Here is an 18767-nt window from a genome sequence, read left to right on the forward strand (position 1 = left end):
TGTTATAATTCTTCTTCTCTGCCTTTCTGATATTTTTCTTGGCCTGCCACTTCTGGGCTTAACAAGAACTGTCCCTGTGGTCTTCCATTTCCTTACTATGTTCCTCACAGTGGAAACTGACAGGTTAAATCTCTGAGACAACTTTTTGTCTCCTTCCCCTGAACAACTATGTGGAACAATCTTTGTTTTGAGATTGTTTGAGAGCGGGCTGTCCATGCTCGGCCACCATCAAACTGAACTGAACTGGAATTGTTTTGTAAAGAGGAATGGTCCAAAATCCCTTCATCCAGGATCCGGGAACTGATTAAAAGCTACAGGAAGCGACTAGAGGCTGTTATCTCTGCAAAAGGAGGATCTACTAAATATTAATGTCACTTTTCTGTTGAGGTGCCCAGACTTTTGCACCGGTCAAATTTTGGTGTAATGCATATTGTACATTTTCTGTTAGTACAATAAACCTCATTTCAATCCTGAAATATTACTGTGTCCATCAGTTATTAGATATATCAAACTGAAATGGCAAACACCAAAATATTTACAACAAAAAATGATTAAGATTAATAGGGGGGCACTAACATTTTCATGGGACTATATATATATATATATTAGCTTATACTACATATACTGTATACAGTAGTAACATAAACCTTACCATTAGCTGATAAACTATTTATTAGATTTACAATTCTCTTCACCCTCGACATCACCGGAGACTTATTATTATTGTTTTTCCTCTCTAATCTTCAGTGCCAATGTTTCCCCAATCTCGTGGACTATTATCTCTAATTGTCCCTCCTGCAGGGAGTTCAGGCTTACATATATACAGGGCAGAATATTCTAAGTAGTTTTTATCTTCAGAAGAAACCAGTTCACGTCTTTGTGCAGAAAATACTTTGCTGATGAAGCTTTAACCCTCTGAAGGTCACTGAGATTAGAAGACTGACATTACCTATAGAAACATACAAAAACTTAACTTCTCAAGCTAAGAAATTCGCCTCTTAAAGAATCTACAGTAAGACGTGTTCATCTCCCATCAAATTCATCAATGTCTCTTCTTGGTAACGCTTTACAAGGCTTCTTCATATAACATTTAGAGATGGAGGTAGATGGTGTGAACTCTACCACAGTCACTGAGTTCCTTATATTGGGATTCCCAGGTCTGTATAATTACAAGTTGACTTTCTTCTCCATTATCTTAATCATGTATTCCATGACTACATGTGAGAACCTCTTGATTATTTCACTGGTCTCCACAAGCCAACGTCTCCAGTCTCCAATGTATTTCTTCCTTGGACATTTGGCTCTGTCAGACGTAGTCCTTGTCACAACGATTGTTCCCAAGTTCTTGAATGTCATTATAAGGGAAGGGAGCACTATACCTTATGTTGAGTGTTTAGCTCAGTTTTACCTGTATGGGGGAACAGTCTGTGCTGAGTGTTTTTTACTCACGGCCATGTCCTATGACCGGTACTTGGCCATCTGTAAACCTCTCCATTATATCTCTATAATGAGTGTGAAGCTTAGATACAGCCTGGTCATCTCCTCCTGGGTCTTCAGCTTTATGCTGGTTCTTATCACACTTGTACTTCTATGTTACATAAAATTCTGTGGGTCGAATATAATTAACCATTTCTTTTGTGACTTTGCTCCTCTCTTGGAACTCTCTTGCTCAGACACAACCGTTTTGAGTATCGACATGATTGTCCTCTCGTTCCCGCTGATTCTGTTGCCTTTCCTATTTATAATCGGATCGTATGTCTGTATTTTTATCACTATTTTTGGAATATCCTCCACAAGCGGTCGGCATAAAACCTTCTCCACCTGTACTTCTCACTTAGTGGTTGTGTCTATCTATTACGGCTCCATGCTTATCATCTACATGGTCCCTTACAGTGGTCATTCATTGACTGTTAATAAGTTTATTTCTCTGGTCTATATTGTACTGACCCCCCTTCTAAACCCCATTATATACAGTCTAAGGAACAAAGAGATTCAGGCTTCTGTGATGAAGTATCTGAAGATTTGTAGTTAGATATGAAGACATTTTATCGAAGTCTATTATTTCATTAGATAATTTGCCCGCTTTTCTGTACAGACTGAGACACAATTTACTTGGTAAATATTTGTTCCCCGACATGATAAGTAAATAATGTCACCAAAAAAACAATAATTGCTAGGACTTTGATCCTCCATGTAGCCCATGAATCTAGCTGTCATATGATTTGGAAATACACCTGATTAACTGTTTGATACCTGTAAATTGAGACTTCGTATTCATGTTTAATGTTTGATCAAAAATGTATGCCCCCTCCAGTGGATATAAGAAGGTGTCATTCGTATAATAAAGTTATGCTTCTGCTCAGACTCACCTTGTCTCTGTGTTTAATGCGTCCATTGACGACTCGGGCCTCCATTCAATTTGGCCTCTATCCAATATACCTATTGGTCCAATTGCAGACCGACTTATCAATTGGCGCCCAACGTGGGGCAGAAAAGGCAAAAGACACCAATATCTGATGAGATCCTGCACGTATAGAGGGAGGGCCAAGGACACACAGACCCCCCAGCACCAGTGTATAGGTAAGAACCTTTGTTTATAACAATATCTCTGTGTCCATCGTCTTCTATTACTATATCTGGATCTGAGGGTATTTTATAGTCAGTCTTTTGTACATACTGTTCATTTTTGGCAAAGAACCATAGAATATCATTTTGATACTTAAAGGTATATTGGGTTTCATAACTCTGTGCTGCTATTCTTGTTTGATTAAAGATTGATGTGTGAATGTGTATGTGTCTACCTTGAGGGTATGGGATGATGGAGTCTACCGTAAAGACTAACCTCCCCTTGAGATTGGTTTGTCTGGTTCATGTAAGGAGGTGCCCCTACAGGCATCATAGACCATATACCTCCTCCTGGGGAAAGCTAATGTGTATGAGATAAGTTGTCTGCCCTCTGTCTTTTGTTTGAGAGGGCTTGGGTCATACTTGTCAACCTAGAATTAGCTTGTTTTACCCTATGGTTGATGTATAAGATTTATGGGTATGCCAAACTGAACTTAGTGTATGTACCATTTCTCACTCAACGGCCTAGGGGATTTAATGATGTGACTCTGATGATAAGTGATCTTATCAAGTGATAAGTGCTGAGTGGATTAATGACAATAAGTTGGTTTTCCTGAGGTAACAAAAGACATGAAGCGAGAAGGTGATTGGATTAAGGAAGAAACCCCGAAAGGTATATAAAAAAAGAAAGCAAAAATTCCTCCATCATATCAACTCATGGTGATTCCTCAACACCATCTCATGGCTCCTGTTGTAACAGGACCAGAAAGATGGACTTGTGTGTGTGGACAACAAAACCCTGACTGGTATGAACAATGCTCTGCCTGCAGGAGACCGAAGCCATATGGAGCAACAAGATTATCCTGTTGTTTATTCTCAGCTCAGTGCAATAAATCAAGAGGAATCACATTAGAAGCTGACTATCCCTCTTCTCAGTTCTCTCAATTTCAGACTGTCAATACTACAGGTATGCCAAGTGGGGGCTCTTTCATTCACTTCAAGCATTACCAACAACTACCACGTCTCATTATAAACTATGGTCTCCAAATGATCAGATGGCACTGCTCAAGGATACCCCAGACCCATTTGACCTACGCATGGCCTTCTACAGATGGATGGTGGGTTTGAATAACACCTACACATGTACATGGACAGATCTAGAGAGTAACTTGAGGGGAAATATTGGTGAAGCTAGGATGCAATCAGTCATGGACTGATGGATGGATTTCCATTTGGGAAATCAATATAGCCGTACTGTAGAATCAGGGATACACTTCCTGATAGGACTGCATGCATGGTGTAAGGAGAGGGTGGGAGAATCTATACTCTCTCTCTCTCTTAGATGTGGTGCAGGGGCCAAAAGATACAGTGGATCAGTTCTGGGGAAATCTAAAACTGAAACATGGATTTGGGGTGTGAGGCAACAGCAGATGCGGGAAGGAAACTCTTCCATGGGGCATTCATAGCAGGTCTTAGGCTACAACTCAGACAAAAGGACCAGATAGCAAAGCCTGATTGGAGAACATGTGCAATTGAAGACCTAACTGTGGGATGGTGGGATATCTCAGACGTCAGCATAGGTTACTACTTCAGCAAGGTGACCAGGAGAAGATGGGTGCCCCACCCCAAAACTCACAATAGGATATAGACAACCCCATAATCACCTACCCTTTAAAGGCAAATCTTACACCAAGGCCCACATGGGGTGAGCTCAGTAAACCTCTCTAATAGTAGAAAAGTTCCATTTTTGCTGGATAAGGGGGCTACCAGATCTGTAGTTAAAGGGAAAAATGTTGACACGAGATGACATATCAGATGACAAGTTACATACCCAAGGGTTGAGGGGTTAATGGAAGAATGCCGAATACCAAACCTACCAAATCTGTAGTCAATACTCCCTTATTCCCAATCAAGAGAAAGAAGGGGGAGCCAGTCACTTACAGGATGGTACATGACCTAAGAGCAGTGATTGCGGTCATTGAACTGCTTGCACCAGTGGTACTAACCCACATGCCATCCTGTTGCAGATTCCATCCACAGTCACCCACTTCTGGGCTGTAGATCTGTTTGCTTTCACCTTTAAGGGTCAGCAATATTCATGGATGGTGCTGCCACAGGGGCCCCACAACTCTCCCACCTTGCATTCTCTTGAACTCCAATTTTTTTTTGCAGGATTGGATGCTCTCACATGCTGAAGTCATTCTGCTTGAGTATGTGGATGATTTATTCCTTTGTACCCCAACTAGAGACGTGTTCTGTGAAACTGCCATCTCACTACTCCAAGAGGCACTAGATTGCCTCGCTCACTCAGGTTGGCAATTGTTTCTGCTCCAGCTCGAGGCTCCCTAGCCTACACAAAACTGTTCCTTCTGTATTGTACAGAAATTAAAGGATATGCCACAGGGTTTTTAGCTCCAAAATATGGACAGCAGAACAGAACTGTTGCATAGTACTCAGCCAGACTAGATCCTGTGGCTAGAGGTGCCCCATCATGTGTTTGAGCGGTAGCAGCCGTTTCACTGTTGCTACACAAAGTAGTAGAGATAGTGTTTGACTACCTGGTCACTGTCTATACTCCACATGACTTACATAGTATCTTAAGTCAAGTCTAAGCAAAAGAGCATTTCTGTAGCATGGCAAATCAAGCTCCAGTGCACCCTACTCATGCCAGGATCGGTAAGTAAATAGGGCTTGTTAACGGCTGGAATAACTCCAACCGGTAATGGCCTATTAAGAAGAAAAAAAAACACAGTGGTAGCAGCTGTCGCTGGGCCCCTAATGTCCTGGGCCCTGTGGCAGCCGCTACTACTACTACCCCAGGAAGTTACGTCCCTGGTCAAGAGACATACTAGGAAACCATTAGACCCAAGATTTGATGGTCCTTTCCAAGCCCTTCTCACTACTGCAACTTCTGTGAAGCTTGAGGGAAAGCCCACTTGGATTCTTGCAAGTCATTGCAAAGCTCTATAATGGAAGAATGGTCCTGTTTCTGATGATATTGATAACCTCACTCCAAAAAGGGCAGGCGACCAACGGACTGATAACCCAAATTGATACAGTGATATCCATGTGGTTTAAAGCCTCAGCGCCAGCAGCAACATTCCATTTTGATTTCTGTAAAATAATGCAATGAAAATGCAATCTCTAATTTGGTAAAGTTAATAGCAATCCAAATTATAAATTCCTCACCAGGACAAAGGGGACTGTAATTTAGGAATGAAAATTGCAATTCCTAGTCAGATTCAGCATGGAATATGGGGGATAAATGAGGATACATCCCAGAGGAAGCCATGACTCATGTTAGCCCAACCCCTCCACAAGAGAATCATTAGAACTAACCCGAGATGGGATTGCATTCCAGCAGTCCTAACATGTGGACTACCCTGTAATCCCAATGTTATTAATATATATGAACCATCTCCATGAGATGAAGGTCTCTATGTGCTAGGACTATATATTCCAGGGAACAAGGTTCAAGAGAGAACTTTTTGTTTGAGGGCTATTCCTGCCCATAAAAACATTAGGGAAAGCCCTTTCAAAATATTGCAAGACATGATTTATGAGGAAAAGACAACAATAGAAACAGGGTACACTGAAAGAAATAACCAAACCAAACCAGAACAACAAAACTAATTGTATAGCATGTGCAAGTGCTAGACCCCACTTAGGCTAAGGGACCACAGGATGTTCTGCTGCTCTAAAGCGCTGCGGGAAAAACTGCAATGGGAGAGCATTGTGGTTCTTCCCGTAGTACAATATGTAGCAAGTAGACCCAAACTCAAAATAGAACACCACAAAGGCCGTGGCCTTAGAGCGATGCATATCCAGTCTTTAATTCCCCACTAAGGTCAACTGAGAACTGCAAGAGGCAGCTGCACAAATCTGGTTTAGAGGGAAAGAGTGACTCTCTGCTCAAGAGGTGGAAACTGCTGGGACAAAAGAAGGCAGGCGCAGCCCATGGGAAGAAAAATAAAGCTTTATAGCTTCCCTTATCCATCTGGACATGGAAGCCTTAGAGGACTTGAGCCCCTTGTCCCTGCCAAAAATATCTCCCAAAAGAGAGAGTGTGCTGTAAAGAAACCTATAGGCATCTTGTGAGATCAAGGGAATGAAGCTTAATTTCTAGAGATGAGCGAGTAGTACTCGATCAAGTAGGTGTTCGATCTAATAATACTCGTACTCGATCGAGTACTACTAGCTGTTCGAAGTTAAGATTTGATGCAGAACCAGCGTTGATTGGCAGAATGCTATACATTGCCAATCAATGCTGGTTCTTCTCATATCTTTAGAAGTCTTCTCCCTGCGCAGCTTCCCCGTGGCGTCTTCCGACTGCGCACGTCCGCGCGAGCATGCGCAGTCGGCTCTGCCTAGGCCCGATGCCTAGCAGAGTGAATTCAAGGCTGGAAGAGGACGCAGGGACGCTGCGCAGGGAGAAAAATCCAGCCCGACCCTCACTCATGGACTTGGTAAGTAGAATTTGATCGAATGTTGCCTACCCCTGAAACGAGCATTTCCCCCCATAGACTATAATAGGGTTCGAAACCTGTTCGAACAGCCGAACAGTGTGCGGCTGTTCAAATCGGATTTTGAACCTCGAACATTTTAGTGTTCGCTCATCTCTATTAATTTCCTCCTCGAAGAAGGTGTTGGAAAAAGCACTGGAAGAGAAACCACCTGGTGGATATTAACCTGGGAAGACACCTTAGGATTAAAACCAATCTCAATTGAAAGAAAATATTCAGTTTAAGGCTTTTCTGCTGTGAAGGCCGGCATTCACACTACTGCCGCTGTCCGCCTCAGGATTTCCATTGTAAACCCTGGGGCGGACAGTGAAGGTCGTGTGAACCCAGCCGTAGTCCTAACAGCAGCACAAGTTTCCCCTCCTTCTTGATATATTTTCTTCTTTATAATTGACATTATGGAGGGAGGTCTCCTTTGTCCTCTTATAGGGTGGGTGATACCTAATTAATTATTTAAATTAACAGTTCTGCCTATCTTACCAGCAATCAGGGGAATATATACCCCACATTGTGCTGCTGTTAGGACTAAGGCAAAACAGGTTAACAACATACTCAATGCTTATATGCAATTTCCAGAATAAAGTTGTTCCTTGGTACTCTCCACTTCACTGATACTTTAGGGGAAAATCTAGTATGGCACCTTAGGGCTAGGTCACACGGGGGTATAGCGGGTTTTGGCACTGAGAGTGATGCAATGAGCCGCGTCACTCTCAGGTCAAAACCCACCTGCCACAACTGTCACGGTCGCAGCTTCTGTCCCCGGAGTCGGCTCAAATGAATGGGCTTACTCCAGAGGTTTCTACCACCAGGCAGACGCCGCAGGTCACTGAACCACGGAATCCACCTGAAGAAAGGGCAGCCTGGCGGTCTACATAGACCACCATTGTGAGGGGGTGGATTATGACGTGGATTACGCGCCATAATCCGCCCCCTCTGTGCCCATGTGAATGAGCCCTTAAAAAGATTTTGTCCCTCAAAAGACCAATGGTGCACTGTGACTTCTATACTTCTATACCCTGATATACAGTATGCAGCAAGGACATATCTATACTTGCAAGGTTAGCCTGCTGCACAAGATCTGCAGCTATGGGCTTGTGATGTTGGCTGTTACCACAGATGGACATCCCATAGAGAAGGCTGGGATGGTTTATTACTGTCCCTGCCTCCCCAATTACTGTAATCATGGCTATGGGTGCCACCATGATGTCTGACATGGCCAATGGGGAGACAGGAACTCTGAAAGCTGCTGGGTCCTATAAACTCAGATCATCTCTGAAGTACAGTATAGGAGGCTGTATATATCAGCCCCAGTTACAAGAGAAGCCATCACCAAAAAAAACATTAAAATACCCCCTCAAAGGTCTATCAAGTCTATAGTATAATAATACTATAATAATAGTATAAATAATCTCAAAAAATCCAAAAATATAATTATAAAAAAAGTAGACAAGGGGGGTAAGACCGTCATCATGGATCGGCAAGATTATGTTACGAGTTGCATGTGCATTTTGAATGACAACAGTACTTACCGCATACTCAAGCATGATCCCACTAAAGAGTTTAGTAATACACTTCAGGAATTACTAGAAGAAGGCATCGCCTTAGGTATATTCACTAAAGCAGAAACTGAGTTTCTCAATAATTCGACTCCTACTGTTGCAACACTGTACGGTTTACCTAAAGTGCACAAAAATACTAAACCCAATCCATTACGTCCTATAATTTCCGGCCGCAATTCTCTCAATGAGAGATTGGGTAATTGGCTGGATCGAATCCTTCAACCCTTGGTCCATAGAACACCGGGCTACATCAAAGATAGCCGAGAAGTCCTTAGGACATTTAAGGACTTCACATGGACCACTGAGATGTCATGGCTTTGCTGTGACGTCTGTGCACTTTACCCCAGCATCCCTCACGGGGATGCCCTCGATTCGTTGGCAGCACATTTGTACAAATATAGCACATATACTCCTAGCATGTGTGAATATAACATATCTGTTACCTCTTATCTGCTCAGCCATAATTATTTTGTTTTTTTGAACACTTTTTATTTACAGATTAAGGGGGCCCCTATGGGGGCCCCCTTTTCCCCTTCACTCGCGAATTTGTTTTTATCAGCATGGGAGGAGAAACATATTTTTTCCCTAGCCAATTCTTTTTTTGATCACATTTTCTGGTATGGGCGCTACATCGATGATATACTAATTGTTTGGTATGGAGATGTAGCGCCCATACCAGATTTCATTCTTTTTCTGAATAATACTTGCGCAGGTTTAAGTTTTACACATTCACATGACATGGATGTTATAAATTTTTTGGACATTACATTAAAGGGTTGTGCAGCTACGGGACAGGTTCACACATCGCTATACCGCAAACCTACATCTGGAAATGCGGTTTTGAAAGCTAGTAGCTGTCATCCTGCTGCCACGATTCGGGGCGTCCCTGTGGGGGAATTACTGCGGGCTAAAAGAGCCTGCAGTGAAAAAGATGTTTTTGACAAGGAAAGTAATTTGATTGTTGAACGGCTAAAAGCTAGAGGGTACCAAGATGGTTGCCTTGACAAGGCTATTACGAAAGTTGAAGCTAGAGATAGGGACAGTCTGTTTGTTCAAAAAACTGTTGTTGATAAGGATCATACGCCCATTACATTTACCACAAAATTCAGTCCGGAGTTTGGCGAAATTAAGAAAATCATTCAAAAAAATTTAGCCATTTTAGAAATTGACCCGACAGTAAAAGAGATATTGAAATCAGGAGTACATTTTGTCCCCAAGAGAGGTACCACACTGGGTAACGAATTATCGCCCAGTTTTTTAGATGTAATCCCCCTCAAACAAGATACCTCCACTCCAATTTTGGGTTTCCAGAAATGTGGAAAATTAAAATGGAGGAGTTGCCAATACACGACAAACACGAACATGCTGAGTAGTTATGCCACTAATTTTAAAGTCCACTATAAGTCAGTTATGGACTGTAATTCGGATCACTTAATTTATTGTATAAAATGTTTGGACTGCGATTTAGACTATATTGGCAGTACATCACGTCCGGTTAAAGTCAGATTGTTGGAACATGTGAGGGATTGTAAAAAGCTGGATTCAGAGAATATAATCAGGGGCTTCAAGGCATTTTGCCAAGGTTCACAAAGGCTCTGTCAAATCTCTACAATTCTGGGGTGTTGAACAAATACCCGAGAATTCTAGGGGTGGCAACAGGAGAAAAATATTACTCAAAAAAGAGGCTCTTTGGATACTTCGATTCGGAAGTCGTTACCCTTCCGGGATGAATATTAAAACGGATCTTGCCTTAATTTATTGATTTATTAACTACTATATTACCTTTGAGCCCTAAAATCGATTGTATAAAATGGTTTGAAAACCTTTTTTACATATGTCTCATTTTACATGATTTGATGAGAATACAAAAGGAGTGCGTTTCTTGATTAGTTAACAACATGAGGTAATTACTGTTAGTGGACACCTTTATGTGGCATCCATTATACATGTATATTTGTTCTCATCTGTCAATACAAATAGCATTTAGGTTCATTCTCAGGCTTGGCTAATATGCACATTTAACCCACCGTAATATGCCCTAACATTTCAAGATCTGGTGGGTATTCAGACCTCTAGCGGTATTTTTAAGAAGGTAGAATCATATAAAAAATTCCAAGTTAATATTGTTGTGGAGGTATCTAGTTAATTCAATTCAATCCAATTTATATTTATATGTGTTATTTAACTATTTTAACTTCTTGACGGGACAGAGAACGCATACGATTGTGGTATTATTACTATTTTTTAATTTATGCACTGTTATTTGTATTTTTTCCACTTACCTGTTTCCCTCTGCGTGATGGTTGTGAGTTGCTGCCCTGCGAGTCATCTGTCCATCTACTCTTTTAGTTTTCGGCTGGTCTCTATGACAGATCGAGTACCCATCATCTATTGGCCCGTTCTTGTCACGTGACGTTTGTGATTGGACGCAGCAGGTCACGTGACTATGCAGATGCACAGATACAGTACATTTATATCTACATTTCTTTACGGCCGTGTATCTGATAGTCATGTCATCTCTGGGAATTGAATACAAACTATGCTTAATTGCATTGTTGTTATTCATCCTTAGATTTGTTAGTGTAATATATATGAAATATATCGCAAATGTTTAAATAATCTTTATTGTTCTGTACAGCACACACGTTTGGGAACCGGACACAGATGTTAATCTAAAGGTGTCGTAAGTTCCAGCTAATTGAAGTTTGATCCAATGTGAGTCGAGTGGGTGATGTTTTTCTTTCAATCCCGTACCTTTATATATCGAGAAAGAGAACTGACTGGTAGTGCTATGATTAAGGGGCATAAAAACCCCGAAATGCGTCAGACTTGCGGCATTAGGGTGCATTCACACTGAGTAAACGCTAGCTTATTCTGAACGTAAAACACGTTCAGAATAAGCGGCGTCTAAAGCAGCTCCATTCATTTCTATGGGAGCGGGGATACGAGCGCTCCCCATAGAAATGAATGGGCTGCTTCTTTCACTCCGTGCAGTCCCATTGAAGTGAATGGGGAGTGCCGGCGTGTACGGCAAGCTCTGCTCATGCCGGAGCGTACACGCCGGCACTCCCCATTCACTTCAATGGGACTGCACGGAGTGAAAGAAGCAGCCCATTCATTTCTATGGGGAGCGCTCGTATCCCCGCTCCCATAGAAATGAATGGAGCTGCTTTAGACGCCGCTTATTCTGAACGTGTTTTACGTTCAGAATAAGCTAGCGTTTACTCAGTGTGAATGCACCCTTATGTTGCTTTTTATTTTTTCCTGTTTTTTGTGTTAAATGTGATCTGCATCTTTGTCTGGATGGTCTCTTTGGCCTGTTTTTAAACTGATGGAATAAAGAAAGACATTTTATACGTACCTCAGTGCTGCGGACCTGCATTTCTTTTTTGGTCTATCAAGTCCTTATAGAAGGGCATAATGTGTTAAAAAATGATAAAGTTGTGGGGTAAAAATACTCTATATACCCTTTGATAATTTCCTTTACTGGTGTAGTTTCCAAAATGGGGAAATGTGTTGGGTGTTTCTACTGTGCTAATTCCTCAAGGGCTCTGCTGATAGGCTCTCTAGGCTCTCTAGGATCAACTGGAGGGACTCAGGAAGGCAAGAGGGAGTGACTCAAGGTCCACATAGAGGCAAACGGTGTCAGAGCTCATAGTCCCTCCCCCTTGCCTGCTCCTGCCGGACACCAACCACTTGACATTAGCATATAACTGTTAGGATTGGATCCCGCAGGTTGCTATCATAGCGCACAGCGCCACCTGCGGGTCAGTCTAACCATCCAGCTGTCACCTTACTGAGCATGCTCAGACCTATTGGAGCTGCTCACAAGCTAAGTGCCATTTCTCCCCTATTGAGCCTGAGCGGTGAGGTCATCACCAATGCCCCTATTGGGCGGGGACTTCCCTTTAAATAGTGTGAGCCAACGACCGCCGGGGGTTCACACTTCCACTATAATTTCCTCAAAGTCCACGGAGTGAATGACAGTAGTTTTCAGGGATAGGCTCCAGTACTCAGCCAGGTTTCAGACTAGGCCTCTGTGTGAGGTTTCTCTGCTTCAATCTGGGTGCTGTTAGTTAGGACCTGTAAGCCCTGAACTGTCAGCTCTACACCAGGGCTAGGAGTGGTAGACGCTGTTCCAGCTTGTAGATCTGCGGCAGGTATAGTCTCTGAGATACCCTATGTGTACTGTCTGACTTCATGTATGGCCCCTAGCTGTGTGCAGGAGCATGGGTGTTTGATGGCTCCAAGCTGTGTGCCGGAGCATGCAACCCCCCTGAGGACTCCAAGCTGTGTGCAGGAGAATGTTCTAAAAACTTCAGTGGTGGCCCCTAGCTGTCACAGGGGTAAGTGTTAACCCTTGGCAGCCATGTGTGTTTCACTTGTACTGGTTCACCTGGCTAGTGAGCTAAACTGGCAAGGTTTTAGTTGCACCTTGTTCACATGGAGTGTCGCACAGTACACACTGTTCACATTGAGTTCAGGCTGCAGTGTCTTGCAGTAGTTCACATTTAGTCCAGGCTGCAGTGTCTTGCAGTAGTTCACATTGATTCCAGGCTGCAGTGTCTTGCAGTAGTTCACATTGATTCCAGGCTGCAGTGTCTTGCAGTAGTTCACATTGAGTCCACGCTGCAGTGTCTTTGCAGTAGTTCGGATTGATTTCAGGCTGCAGTGTCTTTACAGTAGTTCACATTGAGTTCAGACATACAGCTGCCCACCATTGGGCCTGTGGACCTCGCTGTAGTGTTCTACAGCTAAGAGGTTCTGTAGTTTAAATATATATATATATATATATATATATATATATATATATATATATATATATACATACACAGAACCGTAACAATAACACACCAATATTAACAGCACTGATTGTTCAGGAATGGTGAGGTCTGGAGAAAAACTTCCTATAGTGCTGGTATCAATATCGAGACACATATAAAAAAATGCAAAGAAAAAAGAAAAAGACATGGCCAGCACATCCCAGTCTTATACATTGATCTCGGCTTCTCAGCAAATTCTACAATACTCAATATGAGGTTCTTAGTATACATATTGATCAAGGTGCATAAGCCCACTAGCCAATTCACAGCGACCACTTTATAGTGGGTCCCTACTCTACTGGGTGCGGCACTGCATAGTGAGTGCCGCAACACGGCGCCCACAGGGAGAGCAACCTAGTGGTCCAGCAACACCTTTGCCACCAGAAAAAGCCCCCAGGCTCTGGGTCACACCAATCCACGGGAACAGCACCAACCCACCCACTATAAAGAGGTTGCTGTGAAGTGGCTAGTGGGCTTATACACCCTGATCAATATGTATACTAAGAACCTCATGTTCAGTGTTGTAGAATTTGCTGAGAAGCCGAGATCAATGTATAAGACTGGGAGGTGCGGGCCAGGGCTTTTTTCTTTTTTTTGGGATACTTAAAGAATGTAAAGATTTGGTGTTAGTGGAGATAGATAAGCATTAGAGATGAGCGAACAGTGCTCTATCGAACACATGTTCGATCGGATATCAGGGTGTTCGCCATGTTCGAATCGAATCGAACACCGCGTGGTAAAGTGTGCCATTACTCAATTCCCCTCCCACCTTCCCTGGCGCCTTTTTTGCACCAATAACAGCGCAGGGGAGGTGGGACAGGAACTACGACAACGGGGGCATTGAAAAAAATCGGAAAAAGTCATTGGCTGCCGAAATCAGGTGACCTCCATTTTAGACGAATAGTGGATTTCAAATCCGGGTCATATGAGAATGTGAACTTTGTGACTATGAGACAGGGATAGCTGTACAGGCAGGGATAGCTAGGGATAACCTTTATTTAGGGGGGAATGTTATTAAAAATAAGTTTTTTGGGGCTCTATCGGGTGTGTAATTGTGATTTTTGTGAGATAAACTTTCCTATAGGAATGCATTGGCCAGCGCTGATTGGCCACAGAGTACAGAATTCGGCCAATCAGCGCTGGCTCTGCTGGAGGAGGCGGAGTCTAAGATCGCTCCACACCAGTCTCCATTCTGGTCCGACCTTAGACTCCGCCTCCTCCAGCCGAGCCAGCGCTGATTGGCCGAATTCCGTACTCTGGCCAATCAGCACTGGCTAATGCATTCTATTGGTGTGATGAAGCAGTGCTGAATGTGTGTGCTTAGCTCAACTACGCCGGTGGAGTAGTTGATCTAAGCACACAGAGTCAGCTCTGCTTCAATCAGCGCTGGCCAATGCATTCTATTAGCTTGATGAAGCAGAGTGTGCACAAGGGTTCAAGCGCACCCTCGGCTCTGATGTAGCAGAGCCGAGCGTGCACAAGGGTTCAAGTGCACCCTCGGCTCTGCTACATCAGAGCCGAGGGTGCGCTTGAACCCTTGTGCACACTCTGCTTCATCACGCTAATAGAATGCATTGGCCAGCGCTGATTGGTCAGAGTACGGAATTCGGCCAATCAGCGCTGGCTCTGCTGGAGGAGGCGGAGTCTAAGGTTGGACCAGAATGGAGACTGGTGTGGAGCGATCTTAGACTCCGCCTCCTCCAGCAGAGCCAGCGCTGATTGGCCAGAGTACAGAATTTGGTCAATCAGCGCTGACCAATGCATTCCTATGGGAAAAAGTTAGTTTGCGACAATCGCAAGCTGACAGGGATTTCCATGTAATAAAGTGATTTAGATGCCCCCAGACATGCTTCCCCTGCTGTCCCAGTGTCATTCCAGAGGTGTTGGCATCATTTCCTGGGGTGTCATAGTGGACTTGGTGACCCTCCAGACACGGATTTGGGTTTCCCCCTTAACGAGTTTATGTTCCCCATAGACTATAATGGGGTTCGAAACCCTTTCAAACAGTCGAACAGTGAGCGACTGTTCGAATCGGATTTCGAACCTCGAACATTTTGGTGTTTGCTCATCTCTAATAAGCATTGTACTGATTTACCAGATCGTATCTTATTTTCTCCTCAGTAACCCTGCACACCACTGGAGACTTATTATTATTATTTTTCCTCCTTAATCTTCAGTGTCTTCAGCGCCAATATTTCCCCGATCTCATGGACTATTACCTCTAATTGTCCCTCCTGCAGGGAGTTCAGGCTTACATATATACAGGGCAGAATTTCCTAAGCCACTTTTATTTTCAGAAGAAACCAGTCTTTGTGCAGAACATATTATCTTGAGATACCGATGAAGCATTAACCCTAAGTCTATGTCTGCTAGAAAAGCTTTCCGGAAAAAGAAGGTAGATTGATATTAAAGAAAAATACAAAAACTAAAAAAAAAAAAACCTCAATCTAAAATATTTGGATCATAAAGTGTATAAGACCTGCTCATTATGAGTCAAGGTCATCAATGTCTCCTCTTGGTAATGGTTTATAAAACTCCTTCATATAACATCTAGAGATGAAGGTGGACGATGTGAACTCTACCACAGTCACTGAGTTCCTTATATTGGGATTCCCCGGTCTGAATGATTACAAGTTGACTTTCTTCTCCATTATTCTCATGATGTATTCCATGACTATATGTGAGAACCTCTTGATCATTTCACTGGTGTCCACAAGCCAACGTCTCCAGTCTCCAATGTATTTCTTCCTTGGACATTTGGCTCTGTCAGACATCGTCCTTATAACAAGTATTGTTCCTAAGTTTTTGGATGTTGTCATAAGGGAAGGGAGCACTATACCTTATCTTGAGTGTTTGGCTCAGATTTATCTGTATGGGGGAACAGTTAGTACCGAATGTTTTCTTCTCACGGCCATGTCCTATGACCGGTACTTGGCCATCTGTAGACCTCTCCATTATATGTCAATAATGAGTGTGAAGCTTAGATACGGCCTGGTCATCTCCTCCTGGGTCATCAGCTTTACGTTGGTGATTATCACACTTGTCCTTTTATGTGACTTAGATTTCTGTGGACCAAATATTATTAACCATTTCTTTTGTGACTTTGTCCCTCTTCTAGAACTTTCTTGCTCAGACACAACTGCTGTGAGTATTGACATGATGGTCCTCTCGGTTCCAATAATTTTGTTGCCTTTCCTGTTTATAATCGTATCCTATGTCTCTATTTTTATCACCATTTTTGGAATTTCCTCCACGTCAGGCCGACAAAAAACCTTCTCCACCTGTAGCTCTCATTTGGTGGTGGTTTCCATCTATTACGGCTCCATGCTTATCATCTACTTGGTGCCTTTCAAAGGACATTTATTGAATGTTAATAAGTTTATTTCCCTGGTCTATATTGTACTGACCCCCCTCCTAAACCCCATTATATACAGTCTAAGGAACAAGGAGATTCAGGCTTCCTTAATGAAATCTCTCACAGTCGGTGGTTAGAGATGAAGATTAGGAAAACTTTTGATCTAGGAAAAGAAATACTTACTAGATCTAAAATATTACCATGATTCAATTTAACCAAAATATGATGAATATTCTTTTATATGTATTATTATTAATTAAATACAGTTAAAGAGAAAGTGTCGTCAGATGACATTTGTTTTAAAACTGGTGTGAGAGAGTGAAGGGTATGGTCTGGGAAGACAGGTATGTCCCAGCCAGGCAGCTAAGGGGTGTATGGTAAAGACCCACACCATGGAGGTCAGCTGTGTAATCAAGGCCTGATATTAGTCTGTGTGTGAGGACTAGGAGTGTGACACCACACTGACAGAGCTGACCTGTCCAGACCAAACCTACAAAGCTGGCACTGTACCACCTGTTGTTGTTGCCAAGGCGGGAGTTTGGTAGCCAGGCTCCTATATAGTTTCTTATGTTTAGTTAGTTCTCAGCCGAGAAGGTTTTTGTTTTGATTATTTTGTGCCTTTGAAAAGGCAGTGAATGCACTGCAAGTGAATAAAGCCTGAACTTGTGTGCACTCCAGTCCCTGTGTCCCTGTTTCCTGCACTGCTAGCGAGCATCTACCTGAGCGATTGCCCACACTGGCTTTTTTTTAATATTGTGTAAAAATATATTAAAACTATGTTTCTTCTGACTGTATTACTTTGACATTTTTATATATAAACATGTTTCCGAAAATATTGTGTTATGTTTATTTGTTTCTCAATATCTATATAGGAAATCTTGTTATATAACTTGGCGACTTTGCTGTGTAGACTAAGACATAGTAGTTGCTTCATGTATGATGTGTGGACAGCTACAAAGTAATGTAAGACATCTTATTAAAGGGTCAAGAGATGAACATCTAATGAGGGGTCTACTCATGTGGGCTCTAATAAACAGTAAGACTAGTACAGTGATTCCCAAAGTGGTCCAGGTGGACCCCCAGGGGTCCAAGGGAGACTCGACGGGGATCTACGTTGGCGTAATCTTCACATTTTTTAACAAGTTTTGGGAATATGGTAGAAACGTAGCAGCAGGGGGTCCACCCAAACCAGTACAATTTTGAAAGTGGTCTACGAGACAAATAAAGTTTGGGAACCTTTGGACTAGTAGAACAAATACTTGGAGGAAATGGGATATGTAATGATTTTGAATCAGTTTTATAATTCTTTGAGTATCAGAATATATTGATTTGAAACATGAAATATTTATTTTTGTCACATTAAAGTAAAAGTAGAAATAATAATAATAATAATAATAATAATAATAATAATAATAATAATAATAATAATAATAATAATAATAATAATAATAATAATTAATAATAATACTACAGGCATGTTAAAGGTAAAGGTCATATGGGCATCTCTGATCAGCTTGATGTTCCTGTGACTACAGCTGTACATATCATTCAGAGATTTTAGATCCCTGGGACTGTAGCCGACCTCCCTGGACGTGGCCACAGGATGAAAACTGATAAATTAAAGAGACGGATAATATGAATGATAACAAAAGAGCCAGAAAAACTTCTAAAGAGATTAAAGGTGAATTTCAAGCTCAAGTTACATCAGTGTCAGATAGCACCATCCGTCTATGTGTGAGCCAAAGTGGACTTCATGGAAGACTATGAAGGAGGGAAATAAATCAGAAAAAAGCCAGACTGGAATTTGCCAAACTACATGTTGATAAGCCACAAAGCTTCTGGGACAATGTTCTATGGACAGAGGAGACGTTTTGACAAGACACATCAGATCTATGGTCACAGATGGTAAAATGAAGCCTATCCTGAGAAGAAGACTGTCCCTACT

At 42.3% G+C, this 18767-nt stretch overlaps 2 protein-coding genes across 2 annotated transcripts; both read left to right on the forward strand.

Moving 5' to 3' along the window:
• Positions 1-1096: 1096 nt before the first annotated feature.
• On the forward strand, positions 1097-2032 carry LOC142202255 (olfactory receptor 6B1-like). Its single transcript, XM_075272317.1, has one exon. The coding sequence runs from the start codon at positions 1097-1099 to the stop codon at positions 2030-2032; it is 936 nt and encodes a 311-aa protein (XP_075128418.1).
• Positions 2033-16023: 13991 nt separating this feature from the next.
• LOC142202256 (olfactory receptor 6F1-like) lies at positions 16024-16959 on the forward strand. The gene has a single exon (XM_075272318.1). It carries the CDS (start codon positions 16024-16026, stop codon positions 16957-16959), a length of 936 nt encoding a protein of 311 aa, XP_075128419.1.
• The last annotated feature ends 1808 nt before the right edge of the window (positions 16960-18767 follow it).

Source organism: Leptodactylus fuscus, chromosome 5, assembly GCF_031893055.1.
Source record: "Leptodactylus fuscus isolate aLepFus1 chromosome 5, aLepFus1.hap2, whole genome shotgun sequence".
NCBI classification, from domain to species: Eukaryota; Metazoa; Chordata; class Amphibia; order Anura; family Leptodactylidae; genus Leptodactylus; species Leptodactylus fuscus.

What these genes read in the sequence shown, in the direction of transcription:
- LOC142202256 (XM_075272318.1), top strand. Translation starts at nt 16,024, where the DNA reads ATGAAGGTGGACGATGTGAACTCTACCACAGTCACTGAGTTCCTTATA.
- LOC142202255 (XM_075272317.1), top strand. Translation starts at nt 1,097, where the DNA reads ATGGAGGTAGATGGTGTGAACTCTACCACAGTCACTGAGTTCCTTATA.